General features: G+C 40.6%; 1 protein-coding gene across 2 annotated transcripts in view; it reads left to right on the top strand.

Moving 5' to 3' along the window:
• The first annotated feature begins 1,393 nt into the window (after positions 1–1,393).
• The window catches only part of ANKDD1B (ankyrin repeat and death domain containing 1B), a 30,286-nt gene continuing 11,158 nt past the window's right edge, over positions 1,394–20,521 (top strand). Inside the window, exons 1-11 of one of the 2 annotated variants that reach the window (XM_053407806.1) lie at positions 1,394–1,696; positions 5,869–5,972; positions 7,755–7,853; positions 8,929–9,027; positions 9,123–9,227; positions 10,450–10,548; positions 11,669–11,767; positions 11,953–12,051; positions 13,087–13,185; positions 16,991–17,089; positions 19,073–19,171. In XM_053407806.1, coding sequence (XP_053263781.1) covers positions 1,513–1,696; positions 5,869–5,972; positions 7,755–7,853; positions 8,929–9,027; positions 9,123–9,227; positions 10,450–10,548; positions 11,669–11,767; positions 11,953–12,051; positions 13,087–13,185; positions 16,991–17,089; positions 19,073–19,171 — 1,185 coding nt within the window. In that variant the 5' untranslated portion in view covers positions 1,394–1,512. Of the gene's footprint in view, positions 1,697–2,164; positions 2,368–5,868; positions 5,973–7,754; positions 7,854–8,928; positions 9,028–9,122; positions 9,228–10,449; positions 10,549–11,668; positions 11,768–11,952; positions 12,052–13,086; positions 13,186–16,990; positions 17,090–19,072; positions 19,172–20,521 lie in introns of those variants that run through there. The other variant, XM_053407807.1, reaches the window with a different exon arrangement.

Below are 20,521 nucleotides of genomic sequence, written 5' to 3'. Positions count from 1 at the left end.
CAGGGGGTTCACAGTGGTGCACATGGTTCTCCAATTGCCCAATGTATCCTCACAACAACCCTTTGAGGTAGGTCAGGCTGAGAGGCAGTGACTGGCCCAAGGTCACCCAGTGAGTTTCATGGTAGAGTGGGGATTCGAACCCTGGTCTCCCAGGGCCTAGTCCAACACTCCAACCACACTGGCTTGTAAAAAACGCAACACAGAGTACAATAGAAAATTGCTCTTCATCACTTGCAGTGCAATCCGATGCATTTTTTACTTAGAACAGAAGTTAAGTTTCATTGTGTCCAACCCTGTGTATTTCCTAGGAAGTGTGTTTAGGACTCATCTCCTTGTCAAAAATACATATATACTCAAGAACACAGTTACAAAACACCTTGCTGGATTACTGGAGTGTTTAAGTCCAACGTGTGACCCACTTTTTAGCAATGTAATGTCAGGAACTACAATGAACTTTTTCTGCAGATCTAGCTTGGTAAACAGGCCACCCTAATCTCTGCTGAGCAGTAGTGAGATTGCAGGGGTTTTGGCACTTAAGCAGGGTTTGTGTTCCTTGGAAATGAGACAGGGTGGAGACTGTCGTGTATTTATGAAGTACAGTATAGTTTACACGTTTACAACCTGAGTTTTGATGGAAGGAGTGTAGAACATTACACCCCAAGAGTGCCTCTGATGACTTCTCTCATTGCTTCAGCAAGCAGCAGCCAGCCAGCTTCCCAAGTCTCTGCATGCAGTCTCCTCCAGTCAAGAGCCTGTGGAGATCTGGCCCCTCCCACCTCCCTGCTTCAAAACCTGTTTTAAAAGGACACCTTTTTTCTTTGTTGACATCACACCCCGTTAACCCTAGCAACCTCCCCACCTGGATTCTTTTGTTTTTGTCCACTTCTTGTGGGCAGAGAAAGTCAGCACCTCCATGGCCAATTGTTCTTACTTGGCTCTTTTTATGTTCTTAATGCCATCACTATCAGTGATCTCCTGAACAGGAGAACTGGTCCAGCCTGTATTTTTCACTGCCCTGACAAATACTAGCTAAATTCTACCTTTTACTAAACTTAGAATGTGGAGTCTGCGCCCCGCCCCCCACCCCAAATTCCTAACAATATTAAATATGCCACATTTCCCAATGCAAAACAAGCAGCGCGCCTTTGGTGGTCCTGAGCAAAAAATAAATGTTTTTAATTACATCTTTCAGGACTCTTTGTCCAACCAGAACTGATTCCTTCTGCCTTTGGATTTCAGTGGACGCGCCTACCTCTCATTAGCATCGAGGTGTATGAATCTTGCCATTTTACAGTATTGTTTCAGTTGGCAACACTCGGGTCTCACTTCAAAGTCTGCCCGTCCTCCGACCACGACAACTGGCTGCGGGCAGGCAATGTAAGGGCAGGAACCCGACCAGCTCTTAGTCACCCTCGTCACCTACTTCTCAGGTCCTCCTTTGTTTGCCAGCTCCTAGGACTGACGGTAGCCCATATTTCTTATCTAGTTGACGGAGAAAAGCACACACAGCTGATGCTTGTGGACAGGGAGTCGCCCCTCGAAAGCGACACACACTCGCCCAGCGCCATGGAGGAAAACTGGAACCGCGCAGTGAAAGGCCTGACTGATTTTATGGGCTTTCTGAACCGGAGTCCCAAAGAAGAAAGCAGCAGCCCGAAGGCGACGGCGACAGCAGAGGCGGCGAACGCGGGGACTTGTGAGTGCTGCTGTTGTGTGGCGGGCGGCTCAGGAGGTGCCCTGCCGGGGAAGGGCGAGGGCGCAGCTCGGCACCGCGCCGGCAAGCCCCTGGCGTTATTATTATGACTGGAAGCCGAGCAGCCGGCCCCGCGAAGATGGCGGCCCTTCCCACCCCGCGGAAGGCGGGAAAAGGCAGACTAGAGGCGCAGACGGGCCCTTTGGTTCCTTGCGCTTTTCACGGGCGTCGAGGCGCTCTTGGCTGAGAAAGCGCGCTTCTTTTTGTCAGCAGCAGCAGCTCGCGAGGGCTTGTTTTTAGACAAACAAAAACCGTATTTTCTACTAAGCGCCAGGAGTGGATTAGTTTTATGTTGGTAAATTCTCTCTCAGGGCCCCGTGTGTCTCTAAACAACTTAAAACCGGCAGCAGCAATTCCTTCCCCGACTGCATTGTGCGCTTTTACGCATCTACGTGGTTGAACGACATAAATCAATTCCAGCTGGAGCGGGAAGGATTGGTAGCTCCTCCCTCCTTCCCATTTTAGAAATTCCCTTCTGTAGGGTATAAAAAGCAGGAGTCGAGTCCTGAAAAGTTTTTCAGTAACAGGGATCAGTCCTGGAACACCGGAAGAGCAGAGGAAAGGTCAGCATATTCTGGGATGCGTTCTCTCCACCACTTTCCCGCTGAAAATTGGTAATAATTCCGCTTTCATATAGTTCAAAGTGCTCCACTGACATTATTTCAGTAATATTTATAATAATCCTATAAGTCAGATAAATAGATATTGCAAGCAGCCAAAAAGTGGCTGACCATTTCTGATGCCCACTGGTCACGCAGGAACAGAACTTTCACCACATGGAGGCAGTTTGGCACAATCAGGCAGCCATTACATTATTTTCTACTGATAACCTAATTCATCTTTGGAAATTGCTAAATTCTTTGGTGCAGCGTTTCCCTTGTGGCAAGGAGTTCCATAGCTCACTTTTCCTTAAGCCAAATACAGGCGGAGATGGTTGTTTGGTTGTATATTTCCCCCTTTCAACACCTACTCTGGCCCTTTCCCCTCTGAGGAGGAAGACTTGGTCTCCCTTCCCAAACTTCTCCATTTCTCAGCCATCTGTACTCAGCGCTGGCATTAAGCCCAACCAAAAGGCGCTATGGCATAGTTAAGGGGCAGGGTAGGCAACTGAGGAGGCACTGGGCAGACTGGCACTGAGGCCCACATGAAAGGGGTCTGAGCCAGCTGTTTGAAAAATACTGGGCTAGAGTTTATCATTTTTCATAAAAAGTGAAAATGGAAACAGTGCACATATTATCTCAGCAAGAGGAACATGAAATTGAATTGTTGGTTTTTTATCAAAACAAACCAGTGTTTTACAAATGTGGAATTACTTTTGAGAATTTTAATCTTTCAACTTTTAAAAAATGTATACCTTACCCTATCAGCTTAAAAGACCCTACAGCAGTGGGAAAGTATAATGCTCCAGTCCTGAAAGCCACGTTGAACTGAATGAGATTGACTTTTGAGTCAATGTGGATATTTTGTGCTGTAAATATCTAAAATAAAAAATGAACATCTACTGTGGCAGTTATTCTTACTGTGTGGTTGCAGTTAGCTTCAATCACATTCCTTTCTATGCTTCATTAATAGTAGAGTCTTTTGCATATTGACTAGGGGTACTTCCATGCTGGTGTTTATTATGGGATGGGAGCTTGTCAAGTATTCATTATTATTATTTTGCAGCACCCCACATGGCATTGTAGACAAAGACATTTACCATTTAATCCAGATTTCCTTTTTAACATGGAAAATGTGATAAGTTTTTTTTAAAATTAAGTTGCCGACCTGTTGCCTATTTGTGTTATCTGAATGACCCATTTGCAGTATTAAGATGGGGTTCTGAATGCACCCTCTGAAGTCAGTGTCCTGTGGGGCTTATTCCTAGTTGTTAAGTAAGCATATTATTGTCCTGGAAGGCTATTTTTAATTTTTTTAGAAGTGTCCAGTCAGAATACTTTCCTTCGAACTGCTTTGACTACCTCTTAATGAACCCCAGTCCTCCCTGATATCTCCTATGCCTCAATCAAATAATTTAAACAATTCAGAGCAATACATTTGTTTTTCTTACAAGGCTCCTTTAGGGCTGTATTCATTCATATCAGAGCTGGGTGGAAACCTTATTAGGACCATTAGTCCTACAGTCTGCTTGATGCAGGAAACACTGATGTGGAATTCAGCCATTCCTCCAAAACAAATACATCCTCATAGAGGTAAAGGTAAAGGTACTCCTGTCCGTTAGGTCCAGTTGCGGATGACTCTGGGATTGCGGCGCTCATCTCGCTTTATAGGCTGAGGGAGTCGGAGCTTGTCCGCAGTTTCTGGGTCATGTGACCAGCATGACTAAGCCACTTCTGGCGAACCAGAGCAGCGCACAGAAACGCCATTTACCTTACCACCTGAGTGGTACCTGTTTATCTACTTGCACTTTGATGTGCTTTCAAACTGCTAGGTGGGCAATAGCTGGGACTGAGCAATGGGAGCTCACCCAGTCATGGGGATTAGAACCACCGACCTTCTGATCGGCAAGTCCTAGGCTCTGTGGTTTAGACCACAACCCAGGATGCAGGAAACACTGATGTAGCATTCAGCCATTCCTACAAAACAAATACATCCTCATAGTAGTAAGCAAAGTAGTAAGTAGTAAGTAGTAGTAGTAAGCTTTTGGAATATTTCCTCTTAGGAGCACTTTTTCTGTCCAAGCCAGAGTACTTATTATTCATCTGCCTCTGCAGTAATGAAACCTCAAATATAAACAATTCCCATAGAATATTTTAAATTACCTGTGCCTACTTATTCTTTCCTCTGGCTTATTTTTGTGAATAGGAGACCAGGCTGAAAGCAGGGAATGTAGGCCAAGGTGCACTGTCAAATTCATCATGAAAGGGAGAATGCTGAAGTACCTGTCTGTCTGGTCTATTTGCCTTTCTGCTCCTTGACCAGAATCGAGCAAACACCCCTTTTTCTTTTCTTTCATGTGTGCAATATCAATAGAATATGAAGTGATCTCTTGCACTCTCTGCATTAATGAAACATGTCAAATAAATGCGATAAAGCAGAGCATTAAACTGAGGTCCTTATAAAGTCACAACCATTGTTTTCCTAACTATTTGATTCTGGTTGCTGTTAGTGAGGGTGGAAATGAATGTTTTTACAGGCTAGTAACAGAAGCACTGCTGTGCCAGTAGAGCCAGTAGAACCCACCTCTGTGACTGCGGTCCAGCCTTAACTCTCTTGTTCTTTCTCTTATAGGAACATTTTTTAATAAAAGTGTATGTGCTATTTTGTTTTCTGTACAGTGGTACCTCAGGTTACATACGCTTCAGGTTACAGACTTGGCTAACCCAGAAATAGTGCTTCAGGTTAAGGACTTTGCTTCAGGATGAGAACAGAAATTGTGCTCCAGTGGCGCGGCAGCAGCAGGAGGCCCCATTAGCTAAAGTGGTGCTTCAGGTTAAGAACAGTTTCAGGTTAAGAACGGACCTCCAGAACGAATTAAGTACTTAACCCGAGGTACCACTGTACTGTGGTCAGATTTAACAGGTCCACTCTGGCTTTTAAAACCTCTTTTCTTTTGAATCTCATTTTTATTTATTTATTATAGAGTATTTATTATATACTAAATACATAATTGTTATATATTTAATTCTTACTGCATGAAATATACACATATAACAGTGGTATGTGGCATGAGCACTAGCATGTTGGGTTAGGATCAGGGAGACCTGAGTTCAAATCACCATTCCACCATTATGCTCACTAGATATCCTTGCATCAGTCATTCTTACTCACCTCACAGATTTATGATGAACATAATACACTATCTTATACCGAGCGAGACCATCAGTCCATCTGGCTTGGTATTGCCAACACTGACTGGCAGCACCCCAAGGTTTCAGGCAGGGGTTTCTCAATGCTGCTCCTGGAGAAGACGGGGATTGAACCCAGGAACATTTGTGTTCAAACCAAATATTTTTCCACTGAGCTATGGCCCTTCCCATTATATAATGGGAAGAAGGAAAGAAGGACCACTGTCCACCACTCTGTGGAAAGGTGGGATAAAAACGTAGCACATAAATTTAACTTTGTGATCATTTCTTTTATATTTCAAAAGTCCCATGCTTTTTGTTTTGCAGTGCTACCAGACGAAGAAGAATTTCAGCATGCTGCTAAAACTAATAATCTGGACACGATGGAAAGACTGTTTAAGAAAAGAATTAATATTAATGCTGTAAATAATGTAAGTATAATACACATTAACATCTGAACAGGGAACCCCCCCAACACCATCATTTCCAAAGCCTAAAATTACCTAACTGCAACACACTGCTCTTATAGGGAATGTTTCAAATATGTGTTTTGGGGATCACAAACAGGAGAGTGCTATTGTCTGGTGGTTGGACACTGTGGAAACAGAAAGTTGGACTAGATTAGCTTTTGCTATGATCCAGTAAGGATATTCTTATTTCCTTAAACAACTTTTATTTCAAGAGACTGCAGAATGTGCATTGCCAAACTGACTACTAAGAATTCAGGCCGTACTCAAATTCATGTCAAATTCCATGGACCTCATTGATCAAAGCGTTCTGCTTACCCTATAAAAGTGATCCTGCCCAGTATATGCCACTTGGATATTCCTAAATTTAAATGAGACATTAAATTTTATTCACATGAGGGCTTATTGGATTTCTGACATCTAGATAGACTAATTTAGACTCTGATTATGCATCATGGCAGCCACGTAGTCCTGAGTCACTCCAGATCCAGTCACTTTGGCATGGATGCATGGGCGTAGCCGGGGGGGAGAGCTGCCCCCCAGATCAAGTTAAACAATAGAAACACTTAACTAACTGACCAACCACGTCGGTTCTGCCACCCCAACAAAAGTTCTGCCCCCCCAACAAAGTCCTTCTCCCCCTAACAAAAATCCTGGCTATGCCCATGCATGGATGTTGAAGTCCTCCAGGCCCAGCAGTCTGGGAGTCCTCAGCACCACCTCTGAGACCAGCTCTGTCAACTCAGGCCGGGAAACCTCTGAGCAGTGAGGCAGGTGGTAAACCAGCAGAATCCCTAATCTGTCCTGATTCCCCAATGCCAGAAACACACACATTTTTCTTCAGGGTGACATTCTAGTGTTAAAAGTGGGAGGGTTAATCTTTGTGATCTTGAGTATCCTCAGTCTCGGGGTGGGGGAACCCTCTAAGGGCACGATCATAAATTAACTAGAGTAGAGAGGTAAAAAAACAGGATAGGATGTCTGCACCTTTAATACTCATGTACAACATGGAATTTGAGCATCATCCACAATGGTCTATTCCTATTTGTTTCTAATTTCTTTTTGCTTTAAACTTGTTTTTAACTTCTTCTGATTTCATTGTTTGGATTTGGATTTTTTTATATTGTTGTGAACTGCTGTGATGTTGTTTTATGATACAGCAGAATAAAAATATTGAAAGAAAGAAAGAAAGAAAGAGAGGAGGAGGAGGAGTTTGTTGCCCAAGCTGCACCAGCTGAAATTCCCTCTTCCATACAGCTGTTAAAGGCACTGGGTTAAGAGCAGCTTGGGCTAAGAACAATGTCATAAACACATAATGCAATGTCAACACTTACGCAGAAATGGTAGCACAGCACTTAAGAACAGTTTGCTGGTACCTCTATTTTTATCTGGGCATCTGGCAGTGGAGCCTGTGAAAACAATGTTATTTGCATATATTAATCAGCGTCCTTATGAACAAATATTTTACTTTTCCACAGACTGTTATCTACAAATATTTACCTGCTTGGCAGAGCCCATTGAGTTTATTGTACTTACTCTTTATATTTAAAGGTACCATCATTCACATATATTTGTGGGGAAATAATTTTCCAATGAAAATCCAAATCAAATTGTTGTTGACCAGTACTAAAAGAAAAGGAACTGAAATTTGGGGTTGTCTAGATGCTGAACATTTTGCTTTTATTACTGACCAGAAGATTTAAAGCTCTTCAGTGTTATTCTGTCACTTTTATTTTCTGATTTTAGCTGAAGCGCACAGCACTCCATTTTGCTGTTGCAGGAAATCATGTATCTGCAGTAGACTTTCTCCTCCATCACAAAGCCAGAGTTGATGTAGCAGATAAGGTATGCAAAAAAAAAGTTCTTTTTTATTGTTGACACAGACAAATAGGAATATTTTGTAGGAACGCTGGCATTGATAGATTGTCCTTTTTTGCTCACAGTATTTGAAGGGGGAGAGAGACATTTTTAAAAATAGAAACATATTGAAATGTTAATATCTTCCTCAGAAACATCTTCCTTAAAAATGAGAAATAAAAATAATTATTTAACTTTTTTGTTTCAGGTGTTCTGCATATGTTTGCTAGTTTAAACACACTCAAGCAAGAAAAAAAAGCACAAAATGTCAAAGGTTGCTTTATATCAGGCAAAATCAAGAGCTGTCTCAGTTTTAAATGGGAAACCTAGATGTGCAGTGAAATTACCGTACTAGTTTTTTTAAAAATTGTCCCACTTACATTTACATTTTGAAAGATGCTTTGCAAATGATGTCAAATAACATAAGAGTTAGGTCTATGCGTACTAAGATTTTTTAATATTTTTTTTGAGAGAGAGAACAAGATGGATTTGACTTTTAACCTATAATGTCTTTAGAAGTAGCTATTTTTTAATAATAGTATTGGGAGATTTAGAAAAAAATGCACTCATTGCTACATCATTGCTATTAGATACTTTTCTGTGGTTGAATTAAGTAAGCAGACTATTGTTGGGATCAGTGAGTGCTTTTTAAGGGTAGCTCTACAAATAATATATGAACTTAAAAAAAATGGTTTGTGCAATAAAAATTGTTAAGTATTTGATTCAAATGTCACCTCACACATAAACTCCCTACATGGAGAGGCCTCCATCTCTTACCCTCAGCTTCCTTTGCCAAACAATGCTGACCTACTGTACAGCTTTATTAAAATGGTTATGAAATACTTAAAAAGAGCTACATACACGCTGTCAAAAGAACCCACACACTGCTCCCAGCCTCACAGGTTTAAGTGGCGTGGTCCGAATTCCGTAGAATTTACGAGCTAATCCCCATTTGTCATGTCTGTTAACTATATAATGCCACAAAGTATAAATTGAAAAGAGCAGTTTGGAATTGCATTGCGACTTAACTGCATTTTAATTGTTCTTTTTTTAAAATTTGGAGCATGGACTTACTGCAATTCATCTTGCTGCGTGGTCTGGAAATCTGGACATAATGCTGATGTTGATTAAAGCAGGCGCTGATCAAAAAGCTAAGAACAAGGTTTGTTAGTGGTGGGTATAAAACAGCATTAAGATTTTTTCACAACAGAAGAATGTTTTATTCCATTTTACTAATCTGTTCTGTCTTTTCCTTAGGAGGGAATGAATGTCCTGCACTTTGCAGCCCGGAACAATAATGTTAGAATAGTGGATTATTTTATCCAAGATCTTCACTTGATGGATCTTAATAAGCCTGATGAGGTACCATACATATGCTATACTATGGGTTATTTGCTAGTGGATATTTCTGGATAGCATTAGTAAATTTTGTGAATTAAAAAAAAAAAAACATCTAGGATAACTATACATATTGTCACAGTAAAATTTCCTTTGTGGTGTTTGTCACAGGGCTGCCTTCAGATGTCTTCTAAATGTTATGTAGTTCTTTATCCCCTTGGCATCTGAAGGGAGGGTGTTCCACAGGGAGGGCGCCACTACTGAGAAGGCCCTCTGCCTGGTTCCTTGTAACTTCGCTTCTTGGAGGACCTCAGTGTCCAGACTTAAGAATGGGGGTGGAGACACTCCTTCAGGTATACTGGGCCGAGGCTGCTCTTTTTATCCTTTTCTCCTAACATCATGATGATATTGCCCATCTTCTTAAGTCTCTCTATGGGTACCGTATCCTGTTCTATATCAATTATGGACTTCTGGTAATCAATACTTAAAGTTCTCTTCCTTTACCTCTTTGCCTATGGTGAGGTGGTAAATCTGTGGCCCTTTAGATGTTGTTTGAATACAACTCCCTTCATCCCTGACCATTGTCCATGGCAGGACTGTCTTAAGCATATGCGGTGCCAGGGTACAAAGATCCGCCCGGTAGCCCCCCCCCCAGGTTGCCCAGTCCCAGGCACACAGGAGGGCGGAGCTGGCCAGCCGCCTCAGCGTCTCACTGGCTCGGTCACCTCCAAACTCGCGGTGCAGGGATCCCCTGTGGCGCTCTGACCAACGGGCGGGCTTTTCCCCGGACTCAACTCTCGAGCCCTGGACTCTTGGCCTGGCGCCCCTGAGAGCCCGGTGCCCAGGTGCCCTGCACCCCTAGCACCTATGGGTAAGATGGCCCTGGTCCATGGTGACTGGGGCTGATCAAAGGTGAGGACCAACAATATCTGGAGGATTACAGGTTCTCAACTCAATATAGGTTTTTTAGAGAGAGACTACATCATTTATACATTATGTTGCCACATCATATCTATCCATGATAGTTAGTTGCCCAGTTTCTCCTCTGTTGTTTCTGGTACTGACAAGTTTTGGAGCAGTGGAGCTAGGACCCAAGTATTTAGCAGTTATGTATCATTAATTGTATAGGTGTTTGCAGCCACATATATAGGAGTGTGCATTTGTAAGGGCACTGTAATACTTAACAAAATTTCTACAAGAGCTTTTTACTTCCACACTGACATCTTAATTATTTACTGTTTCCTAGAAAGGTAGGAAGCCATTCCTTGTTGGAGCTGAAATGGGCCACGTAGAAATGACCAACGAGTTGATTTCCCTTAACTTATCCACCTCAGAAAAGGACAATGTAAGTTTATCACAAGAATTCCAATAAATACTTATTGCCTTTGGGAATTTTGCAATGAGTGGCATTTCCAACTAAAAGCTGTACTTTCTTACCCATGTTAAACACTGTATTAAAACACTGTGAGTTCTGGCAATTAAGAGGGGGAAAGGATAGATTGAACAGTGCTTAATTTCACTTTGCCATTTAATATACCAAGCTGCTACATTTATGCATCTGCTTTAGAATATTTGTATGCCGCTGTTCCTTTTTACAATTTTCACACCAAACTTAAGTTTATTAGTAGCCTCGCTTATGTAAGAAAACATTGTATCTATATCAACTTAATTCTAAATTATCTTGCTCAGAATTAGTGCTTCATTTTGATAAGCACTGAACCAATTTATTTTATGTAAAAGGCTCTACTTGGTGAAATATATTGAATTAACATAATTAGTATTTTGTATATTATAGTATGCAAAACTAATGTTGGTTAAAATATGTGTTTCTACCCTTTTGCCAACTTTGGTAGGGCAGGGGGAAAACATATGGTAGATTGGCATCCGCTGTCAGCTCTCTAGCTGATTTGCAGTACAACAGCAGGGGTTTCTAACTTCCAATTGTTTAACAAGAGCAACAGCAAAACAACAATTACTATATAAATTGGACTGCTGAAATGAATAAAGCTAACCAGGAGTGGACTCTTGTGTGAAAGCTCAATTCACTTCTAGTTCTGAAAACAAATTCCTATCCTTGGAATATGGAACACCATGTTCTGTAACTCAAACAGTATTTTTTTTCCACCTGGATTTTTTTATATATAAAAGAAAATTTATCTAACTAGCTTGGATTCTGCTACCCCTGTCAGCTAGGGCATTTGATTCTTGCTTCACAGCCTTCCATGATCCCTAAATCTTTCCATTCTATTAGAGACACAGGAATAGATAAAAGGAGGGTGGGAAAATTGAGATTAACTTTTATAACCTGCACTCAAAATGCTGTCTTCTATTCCAGATTGCATAGTGCCCATATAGACTTGCGAGCAGTGCTCTAGAGTTTCTATTTACTCCAAGGGTATCTGCTTTAAGTGGTGATAATGAATATTATATGTGTATAATTTATTTCTGTATGTGTTATTTTACAGGAAGGAAACACTGCATTGCACCTGGCTGCTAAAAATGGTCACAGTGAGGTGGTAGAAGTTATTCTTCAAGAGTGGAAAGAAATAAATGAGTTAAATGAGGTAAACATAAAGATGTAAAAACAAAGCACGTGGCCACAATTTGCAAGAGCATGGTGCCATTTGCAAAGGAACCGGAGGAAACCATTGTGGCTCAAATCAAGCATTTTCCCCTCAGCCATATCTGAGATTGAACCATTGCATTGTCTATAATACAAGTGCAAACCTTTTGTATTGTTTCGTTATAGAATGGTGAAACCCCGTTTTACCTAGCTGTGGAAGGAGGGCACGAAGGGTGTGCCGATCTGTTATTGGAAGCCGGAAGTGACATCAATATCTCCAACAAAGTATGTTGATATTCTTAGACTATATCATCAATCTTAGAGTAAGCCTCACCAAATACAATGAAACTTTTAAAATATATAAACAGATTGCTTAAATCATCTTATGACTGAAGAAACTCTAGTCTTTTTAATCTCTCATCTTGTGGAAGCTCAAGAAAGCATGCCGGGCTTTCTTTTGGCAGAAACAGAAAGGAAACCCCCCACCCACCTGGTCTAGTAAGATTTAAAAAGCATGTAAACTGGAATGCTCAGTTATTTGCTAATGGTGTCTCTTAGTTATAAGCATTCACATTCTAATTGAAATCAGTGGTGTGGAATAGCTGCCAAGGGGAGAAGCAATGGCTGTCATTCTTGAAAACATGATTTTTCTGCTTTCCATGTCGTAGAGCATAATCCTATGCATGTTCATGCATCTTCATTCAAGCCAGATGCACAAGAGGAGGAGGAAGAAGGGGGCATTTGGCTTATTCTTGGTCCATGGTTTCTTGAGATACCTTAACTGGACCATAGCGAACCACAGGCCAAATCCATTCCACCACCTTATTCAAAATAGACATCCATAAGTCTCATGGACTTCATTCTACCAATTAGCCTTCTGTTATAAGAAAGTGGTGCGGGCTTCGTGAAGTATTACATCATGTTAATATGGTGAGGCATTTGTATGAAGTAGCCGCAACAGGAAATAATATTATGTCAGGCCATTAAGAAGTTAAAAAGAGCCGCTGGTTAATCAAACTAAAGGCCCATCAAGTCCAGCATCCTGTTCTCACAGTGGCCAATCAAATGCCTATGGGAAGCCTATAAGCAGGACCTGAGTACATTCTGCTTACTTGTGATTCCCAGCAGCTAGTTTTCAGAGGCTTACTTCCTCGGCCAATGGAGGTAGAGCTTTGTGGATTGTAGCCAGAGAACATGTCCTCTGAATGGTGGCAAACTGGTTTCCTTAATAATTTCACCTGCTTCTTGAAATATCTTCAGAGAACATTATTTTTTTAATTACTTTGAAATAGAAACTGCTCTCCATTGTCTTTCCTTTAGCACAATACCAGTGCATTGCAAATAGCAACCCAGAATGGACATACAGCTTTGGTCACGTTTCTTATCAATAAAAATATAGATCTGGGAGTGCATCCTCAGGTGAGTACTTTAAAAAAAATCAGGTTATGCCCTTTATTTTGCAGGCACCTCTTGATATTTATTGACAAGATTCTCTGAAAGTAGTGGTAGCTAGCTATGTCTAAACCAGCATATAAAACAAGGAGAGCCCATAGACAGTATAGATAAAGTATAGTGCACGTTAAAGACTTACAAGCTTGCTTTGGCACAAACTTCTCTGTGTTAGAAGTCGACTTCATCCAATGATTAAGTGTTATCCTGAGCTACAGGATATTCAGAGTTAACCCTAACTTTATCTACATGTGTGGTAGTGCATTTTAAATAATAAGGTCATGAAATGAAATGCAGAAAGTTCAGGCAGTGATGCTTACGTTATTGACGGTAGGTCATTGACAAAGGAGTTGCTGATGATAATACAGACATCCTCACATTGGTAAGCTGACACAGATAGGGCTGGTTTGCAAATAATGCTAAAGCATGGCTTATTAAACCACAGCTTGGCATTATGTGGGAGCCAAGCCCAGATGCTTAACTATGGTTAAAGGTTAAGTGCCCTTTTACAGTTGGGTCCCAGATTGCAGGGGACCTTCCAAATAACAAAGGATATTGTGGGCACATATAGCAGCAACATCCAAGGCTAATTCAAATCCTAAATCCAGGCAAGCAGTTGTTCTAACAGGGGTTCAGACAAGAGAAAAGCGGTGCCGGTCACCAGAGGCTTGGACACAGTGCTAGTAGCAAGACATTGCTCCAGCAGCTCTCTCAGCCTTACATCAAATCTTCCACAGCTTCCAGACTGCCAGCCCACACACCCCAGGGTCCAGCTGCAACTTCTTAGAGGTTTCTGCAGAGAGAGTCCTTACGAGAATGGCCCTACTCCTGATTAGTCCTTTACTCACAAGGAGTCCTCATCTGCAACAAAGCACTCATCCTGACTGGTCTCGTTTGGGGCTCAGGGGTCATTTTGCCTCTGCTTCAGATGTTGAGCTGTCTTTCTGCAAGGAGGGATCCCTGTCAGCCCCTCCCCCCGACAGTTCTAGATCCTCCATACCTGTTATTCTGGGCTGTTCTTGGGGCTCCAGATCATTTACAGCCAAATCCTATATAAACAAGTTTATAAACTTTAGTTAATTTTAACTGTAGCTTAGCATTATGTGCCAATCTGGTTAAGGAACTGTCCTTGCCCCAAAGCTACAAAGCCACAGGTGAGGAGCGATGGAAAATTTAAAGGCATGACTGTTCTTGCTAGTGATTTTAACTGTTTTGTGACTTAATACACCAAGGTTTAAGTGGACATCTGCCAGATACATCAGCCTTAAATATTTGGTTTATTAACTATTTTTAATGTCAACTGTGCCTTAGGGTTAGGTGCAAACTAGGCCATAGTGTGATAAGTCTCAGTTGACAACATCAAGGCTGTTGATGAATTGTACTTCAATGGTTTCAAACTGCAGTCTCCCTTTGAAGTTTATTTTTTCTCCTGAAAATCCTATGAATAATGAGAACTAGCCAATTAAAGTTAAAACGTCTTAGGCTTTGTTGGTTTCAGTGGGAATGAGTTTAGCATGTGTCTGACTCTTTCATGGAAATCAGTGAAAATTAAATGTGTCAGGATTGTGTCTAATAGCATCAACATTTTTTTAATAAAAAAAATCAGAACACATACATTTCCAAATGAAATACCTACACAGAACTTCCTGCAGGAGAGTGATACCGTTATGCAAAGGACTGTATGTTGCTGTCCTGTTGTTACAACCAGTTGTATATGTACGACCAACACGTTTATTATCAACGAAAGAGAAATATGTTTGTATTCCAACACATTTGGAGCTGAGATTATATACAAAGTCATCAGCATTAGATTCAGCTCTCATAGAGTTCTTGTGGTTAAACATTTAGTTCTTGCTGGTATCATCTGAGAAACATATTTTGTTTGCTATTAAAAGCTTTTCGTCACATTTTAAAATCTTGGCTAGCCCCGATGTACAATTTTATTTACTTAATTTCCCACCAGCTGTTAATGGTAGATAAAATTCATCCAGGTTTCATTCCTAGAGGGAATATGTTGACACTGAATCTAAAATTGTCGTACTGTATGTATCACTGACATGAAAACACATTTTTATTAAATTGAGGAAAGGCTCAGGAGTGTGTTAAAACTTGGAAACTTTAGTGAAAAAACTGAGAAGATAACTTAGTTTATGTAGCTAATTAACATTTTACCTAATTTATCCCCCCCCCCCCGTTTTAGGCTACATGAAAATGTCTATATTTTGCTGATAGATCATTATTACATTTATATCCTGTCCTTTATCATATTTGCATCCTTAGCAGAGAGTTTTTCTTATTGTATTGTCAGGGGATAGAACAAGTAAAAAAGGAACATTGCAAACCCTGCTTTAAGTATGTATATGAATGTATGAATGTACATACAAGGGGCTGCACCCCTGTTTTCTTCTCTCATATTTTGCAGCTCCTCTTTGATGACGCACCTCATTATTACATTCACCCCCTTTTCCCTATCTCTTCCTTTTTCCAACTCCCCATTACACCTATTTTCATGCATCCTCCTCCCTCCTGTTCTAATTCTGCAAATACATTTGCACACAACCCCCATGCTGGTATATGTTACTGTGTTTTTTAGATCAATAGAATCTTAAGAGCAAGCCTGTCAGCCTGTTCAGCTGGAGACTGAGTGGATGGATGTTGGAGCTTCTTGTTGATTAACAACACATAACACCAGGAATTAAATACATTATGTGAAAGTACTATGGAATATTTGAGGGCTCTGCATCCTTTAACTCTTTCACCAAGCTGAGAAAAAAAGAAGGCAGCCGAGGAAAGAGGGAGAAGATTGAGTACAGCAAGAAGGGAGGTACAGTGAGAGGAAAATGGCATTTAAAACAATGGCAGAAATTTGAGCAGAGGAGGCAGAGGGTGTCAGTGAGAGAAAAACAGCGGTTTAAAACAATGGCAGAAGTTTAAGTAGAGCAAGCAGTTCAGACCCCATGATAAAAAAGTGATATTAATATATATTTTGTTATTTTGCCCCAACATGCATCACTTTATATTGGGTTACATTAAATTGCATTTGCCATTTTACTGCCCATTCACTCCTTTTGGAGTTCTACACTCTACATCCCTCCTGCTACTTACCGTACTTTTCCATGTATAAGACAAGGTTTTCCCCTGTTAAATAATGTTAAAAAATTGGGGTTGTCTTATACATGGGTAGCCCCCCCCCAAAACTTGGCAATCCTCCCCCCCAAAAGCTCAACAACTCTGGGCAATCTTCCCCCATTTTCTTAATTTTGAGTCCCCCAAAATAGGGGGCATCTTATACAAGGGGTGTGTTATACACGGAAAAGTACGGTAATCAGTTCCTGATCTGCAAGAGGACCTCTCCTCATATCTTATTCTATGAGTTGCTAAGCTTGCTTAGGAGTGTTTGGTGAGGTACTTTGTCAAAAGCTCTTTGAAAGAAATAATTGGCCAGCCACTATTTAAAAAACCTTTAAGTAAAAACACTTAAAGCAGGATTTGAAGAGTTCAGTTTTTAATTGGGCCTTCCTTTTGACATACATACATTTATCATCACATTTATCAGCTTGTTACATTGCAGTTCATTATAAATAACACCTTTTTATTGCCAGCACACTTGGCAAACATAATTCTCTTGGCAGAAATAATTTGGCTTCCTTCTACCCCAAGGATTATTTTTTCCTGAAGTGTGGACACATGCTGAAGCAATATCTCTTCTGAACAAGAATACTTGGGTTTGACATTTTCATCATGCTGTTGTAACAAACTTTTCCTCTCTCTGCAGCAAAAGAGTCCTCCACTCCATTTGGCGATCTTAAAAAATAACCTACCTGTGGTAAATAGTTTAATAGAAGCTAACCATGATATAAACTCGCTCGATCAGGTGAGAACTTGTGCTTACAAGATGAAATCTCTTATTTTCTTACCTGCATTACGTTCTTATCTTTGTAATAAGATGGGGAAGGTATCAGTTGGCTTGATACATGCCAAGTGACTACTCTGTACAGTTACTATTTTGATAATGTCAACGGATGCACTTAAGATTCTGTATTCTCACCACATTTGCCTGTTTTAATAGCATAGACCTCGACTGTCTAAAACAGCTTTTGTCAACCTGGTGCCCCCGGATATTTTGGACTACATCAGTCCCAGCCAGCAAATATTTGTATGCAGTATACAGTGCAAAAAATTTCTTAATTTTGAGTCCCCCAAAGCTGTCTAAAACAGCTTTTGTCAACCTGGTGCCCCCGGATATTTTGGACTACATCAGTCCCAGCCAGCAAATATTTGTATGCAGTATACAGTGGTACCTCAGGTTACATACACTTCAGGTTACATACGCTTCAGGTTACACACTCCGCTAACCCAGAAATAGTGCTTCAGGTTAAGAACTTTGCTTCAGGATGAGAACAGAAATCATGCCACGGCGTCGCGGCGGCAACAGGAGTCCCCATTAGCTAAAGTGGTGCTTCAGGTTAAGAACAGTTTCAGGTTAAGAATGGACCTCCGGAATGAATTAAGTACTTAACCCGAGGTACCACTGTATATGCAAGGCTGTATCTTACCTTTTCTTAGAAATCTTCCCCTCCCTCCTCCAGCTGCCATTGTTGGAAATTTCTCCAGCCTGGTTTATTGTGAAGATGGCAGGATTTATTACCTACCTTCCTCATAAGTTTCTACCTTACAGGTGCACCATCTTCTCTTCGTGCATCAATTAAGTATAATTACATTTGCCAGGGGGAAGCTAGGTTCCCCTCCCCAAATTATTTGCTGTTTCTGGAAATCCCCTCGTTTCTTTTGAAACCCTGTGCTTTGGTGCACAATTTGTATTTAAAACAATGGGTCAACATCCCATTTATCATTTTAAATTGAGATCAAGAACTTATTTTAGACATATTCCTAGACGCCAGATAGAAAATATATCAAAATATCCGCTGGATCATTGGTGTGGGGAAGAGATGTTCTTGCAAGAACCCAAAGAGATTAGAACTTTTGAGTAGACCTTTCATAGGATTGCATTATAAAATGAATAATGGAGTAGTTTTGGGGGAACCCAATTTACACCATATAAATCTAACATTCAGGCAAGGCCTCTTTGCCGTGACAAATTCAGTACACATTTAAAGCAAAATATATAAGATTTGAACTTTCTGAAACAATATGGGAACCAAAACAGACCCATCCTTTGAAATTTGCACTTATCTGAATGTTGCAGTGCGGTTCTCCAAACAAACTACGTTTACAAGAATGCAAAAAAAAAAAATATGAGGGGAAAGTGTGCATAAAAACGAAGATAGCAGTGAAAATCGACATACAAAAATCTGTTCAATTGGAACAAATTGCTTGCAAAAATGTATACATTAGTCAAAATTGTGTGTGTTAGGAGAAATTCACACAAAAATGTTGATGGATTTTCATAAGGTTTTATTTTTTAAAAAAAATAAATCACAAATTGCTGCAGGATGTGGAGAACTAAATTTAAAATGGGGAAAGTGAGAAAGTGAGACAACTGGAATTGACAGGTCCTTCCATTCTTAGCACTCGCATGAAGAATAGTGCTAGTGAAATAGGCTTTCCCACCCTGTGTGTTCTGTGCCACCCCCAAGTCTACCTAGAACAGATTTAGGGAATCCTGGGGGAGGAGGGCAGGGAGGACATTGCATTGATGTTGCAACGTTCTCTTTAGCACTATGTTGAATACAACACATTGAGGGCAACGGACATTACTAATACGGGTCCATTCATTTAAATGGGTCTCCTCTGAGTTGAACTTAGCTTTGTAGAACCAACTGACTTTTTTGCCATGTTTTTGTTAGTAGAGGACATTCCTTGATAACATTCTTCTGCTTTGTCTTATTTCTGCAAGAGACATCAAACACCTTTACACCTGGCAGCAGACCTTGGAAATGTGGAAGTAATTGAAATGCTGCTAAAGGCAGGTTGTGACTTGAAAATTGTGGACAAGGTACTTTCTGTTGTTCGTGTTTCTGTGAAAATGCAATTGCTCCACATGTCCTGTTCTGTAGAACAGGCTGCTCTTTTCAAATATCACCCACTGATATATATAACTCTTGATTTAACTTCTCTCGTAAAACCTACAAGTGCATGGCAATAGTAAGCAACCTGTCAGATCAAACAGACAGTACTTACTGTTCTTTCTTTTTGGAAGGCTGAGCGAGATATAAAATACTCCTTTTCAGAGAAACACTTTCCCATTCTGACTCATTGGGTTCCATTTAGCAGCTATTTTGAAGTCTCTCATCCAATTGTGCCTTGATGCATCTAAACTTTTCCTTTCTATTGGGACATGCATTCCCCAAATATAAAAAAATACAAAGCAATGTAGGTCACACTGGCCCAGTTCACATGTCATGGTAATCTATAGTTAATGGGTTTTCTCCTCAGAATCACATGGGGAGGAAAAAACCATGGTCCCTGCCTTTGCATTATGTCAAGGAGACAAACAAATCATGATCAGTAAGCTAAGAACAAGTCTTAGGTACAGATTGTGGCTTCCTGGGAGCAAAATAATCCATGATCCCTGAATCATACATAACACCTAGAGATTTTTGAAATATTATAAATGCTATAAAATAAAATAACCCAGATCAATGTCTGCATGGATGAAGCCACGTAATTCATTCTATGCATAGATGACTGAGCCAATTTAAATGCTTCTATGGGGGCCAAGGCCCAGGCTATCAAAGCTGCATTAGTCAAGTTCTATTGTGGAAGTTAAACCTATCCATTCACATTTAAGTTACTGACCTAAAAGGCAGGCCCAATAGGAGTAATTTGTTGGAGTGTCTGAGAAGAGAATGTTACTTGAATTTATTATGCAGTGCCTTAAGTAAAAAGCTGGAGTAGCCCAACCAAGACTCGACAATAACTCTTTTGGCCCACAATTAATGCTTTCATGCATTGTGCTTTCTGTGACATGGATTCAGCAAGCTGAACATTATCTAGATACCAAAGGAATGAGTCCCTGTCAGAGAAAAAGGTGGGATAGAAATAAACATATAATGATGATGATGATTTTTCAAAAATAAGAGATTGGAATGACCTAATGTAAAACTAGGGACCAATCCAAGATATGAAATGGTGAAATGTCATTCAGGCACACTTTCAAAGAGTGAGTCCCACTGATTGCAATGGGATTTGCTTCCAAGCAAATATGCCTAAGTTTGTTTTGCTTATTAGTGTGACCCTCATTCTGTGGAGCAAAGGCTTCAGTTGCAGCATGTCTCTGAGTACCATTTGCTAGGAATTGCCAGTGGGAAAAGTGCAGCTATGCTCCCATCCAGCTTGCAGGCTT

This window comes from Podarcis raffonei, chromosome 11, assembly GCF_027172205.1.
Source record: "Podarcis raffonei isolate rPodRaf1 chromosome 11, rPodRaf1.pri, whole genome shotgun sequence".
In the NCBI taxonomy this organism is placed as follows: Eukaryota; Metazoa; Chordata; class Lepidosauria; order Squamata; family Lacertidae; genus Podarcis; species Podarcis raffonei.
Note: the sequence above shows the minus strand (reverse complement) of the source record. Positions and strands in the feature narration are given on the sequence as shown.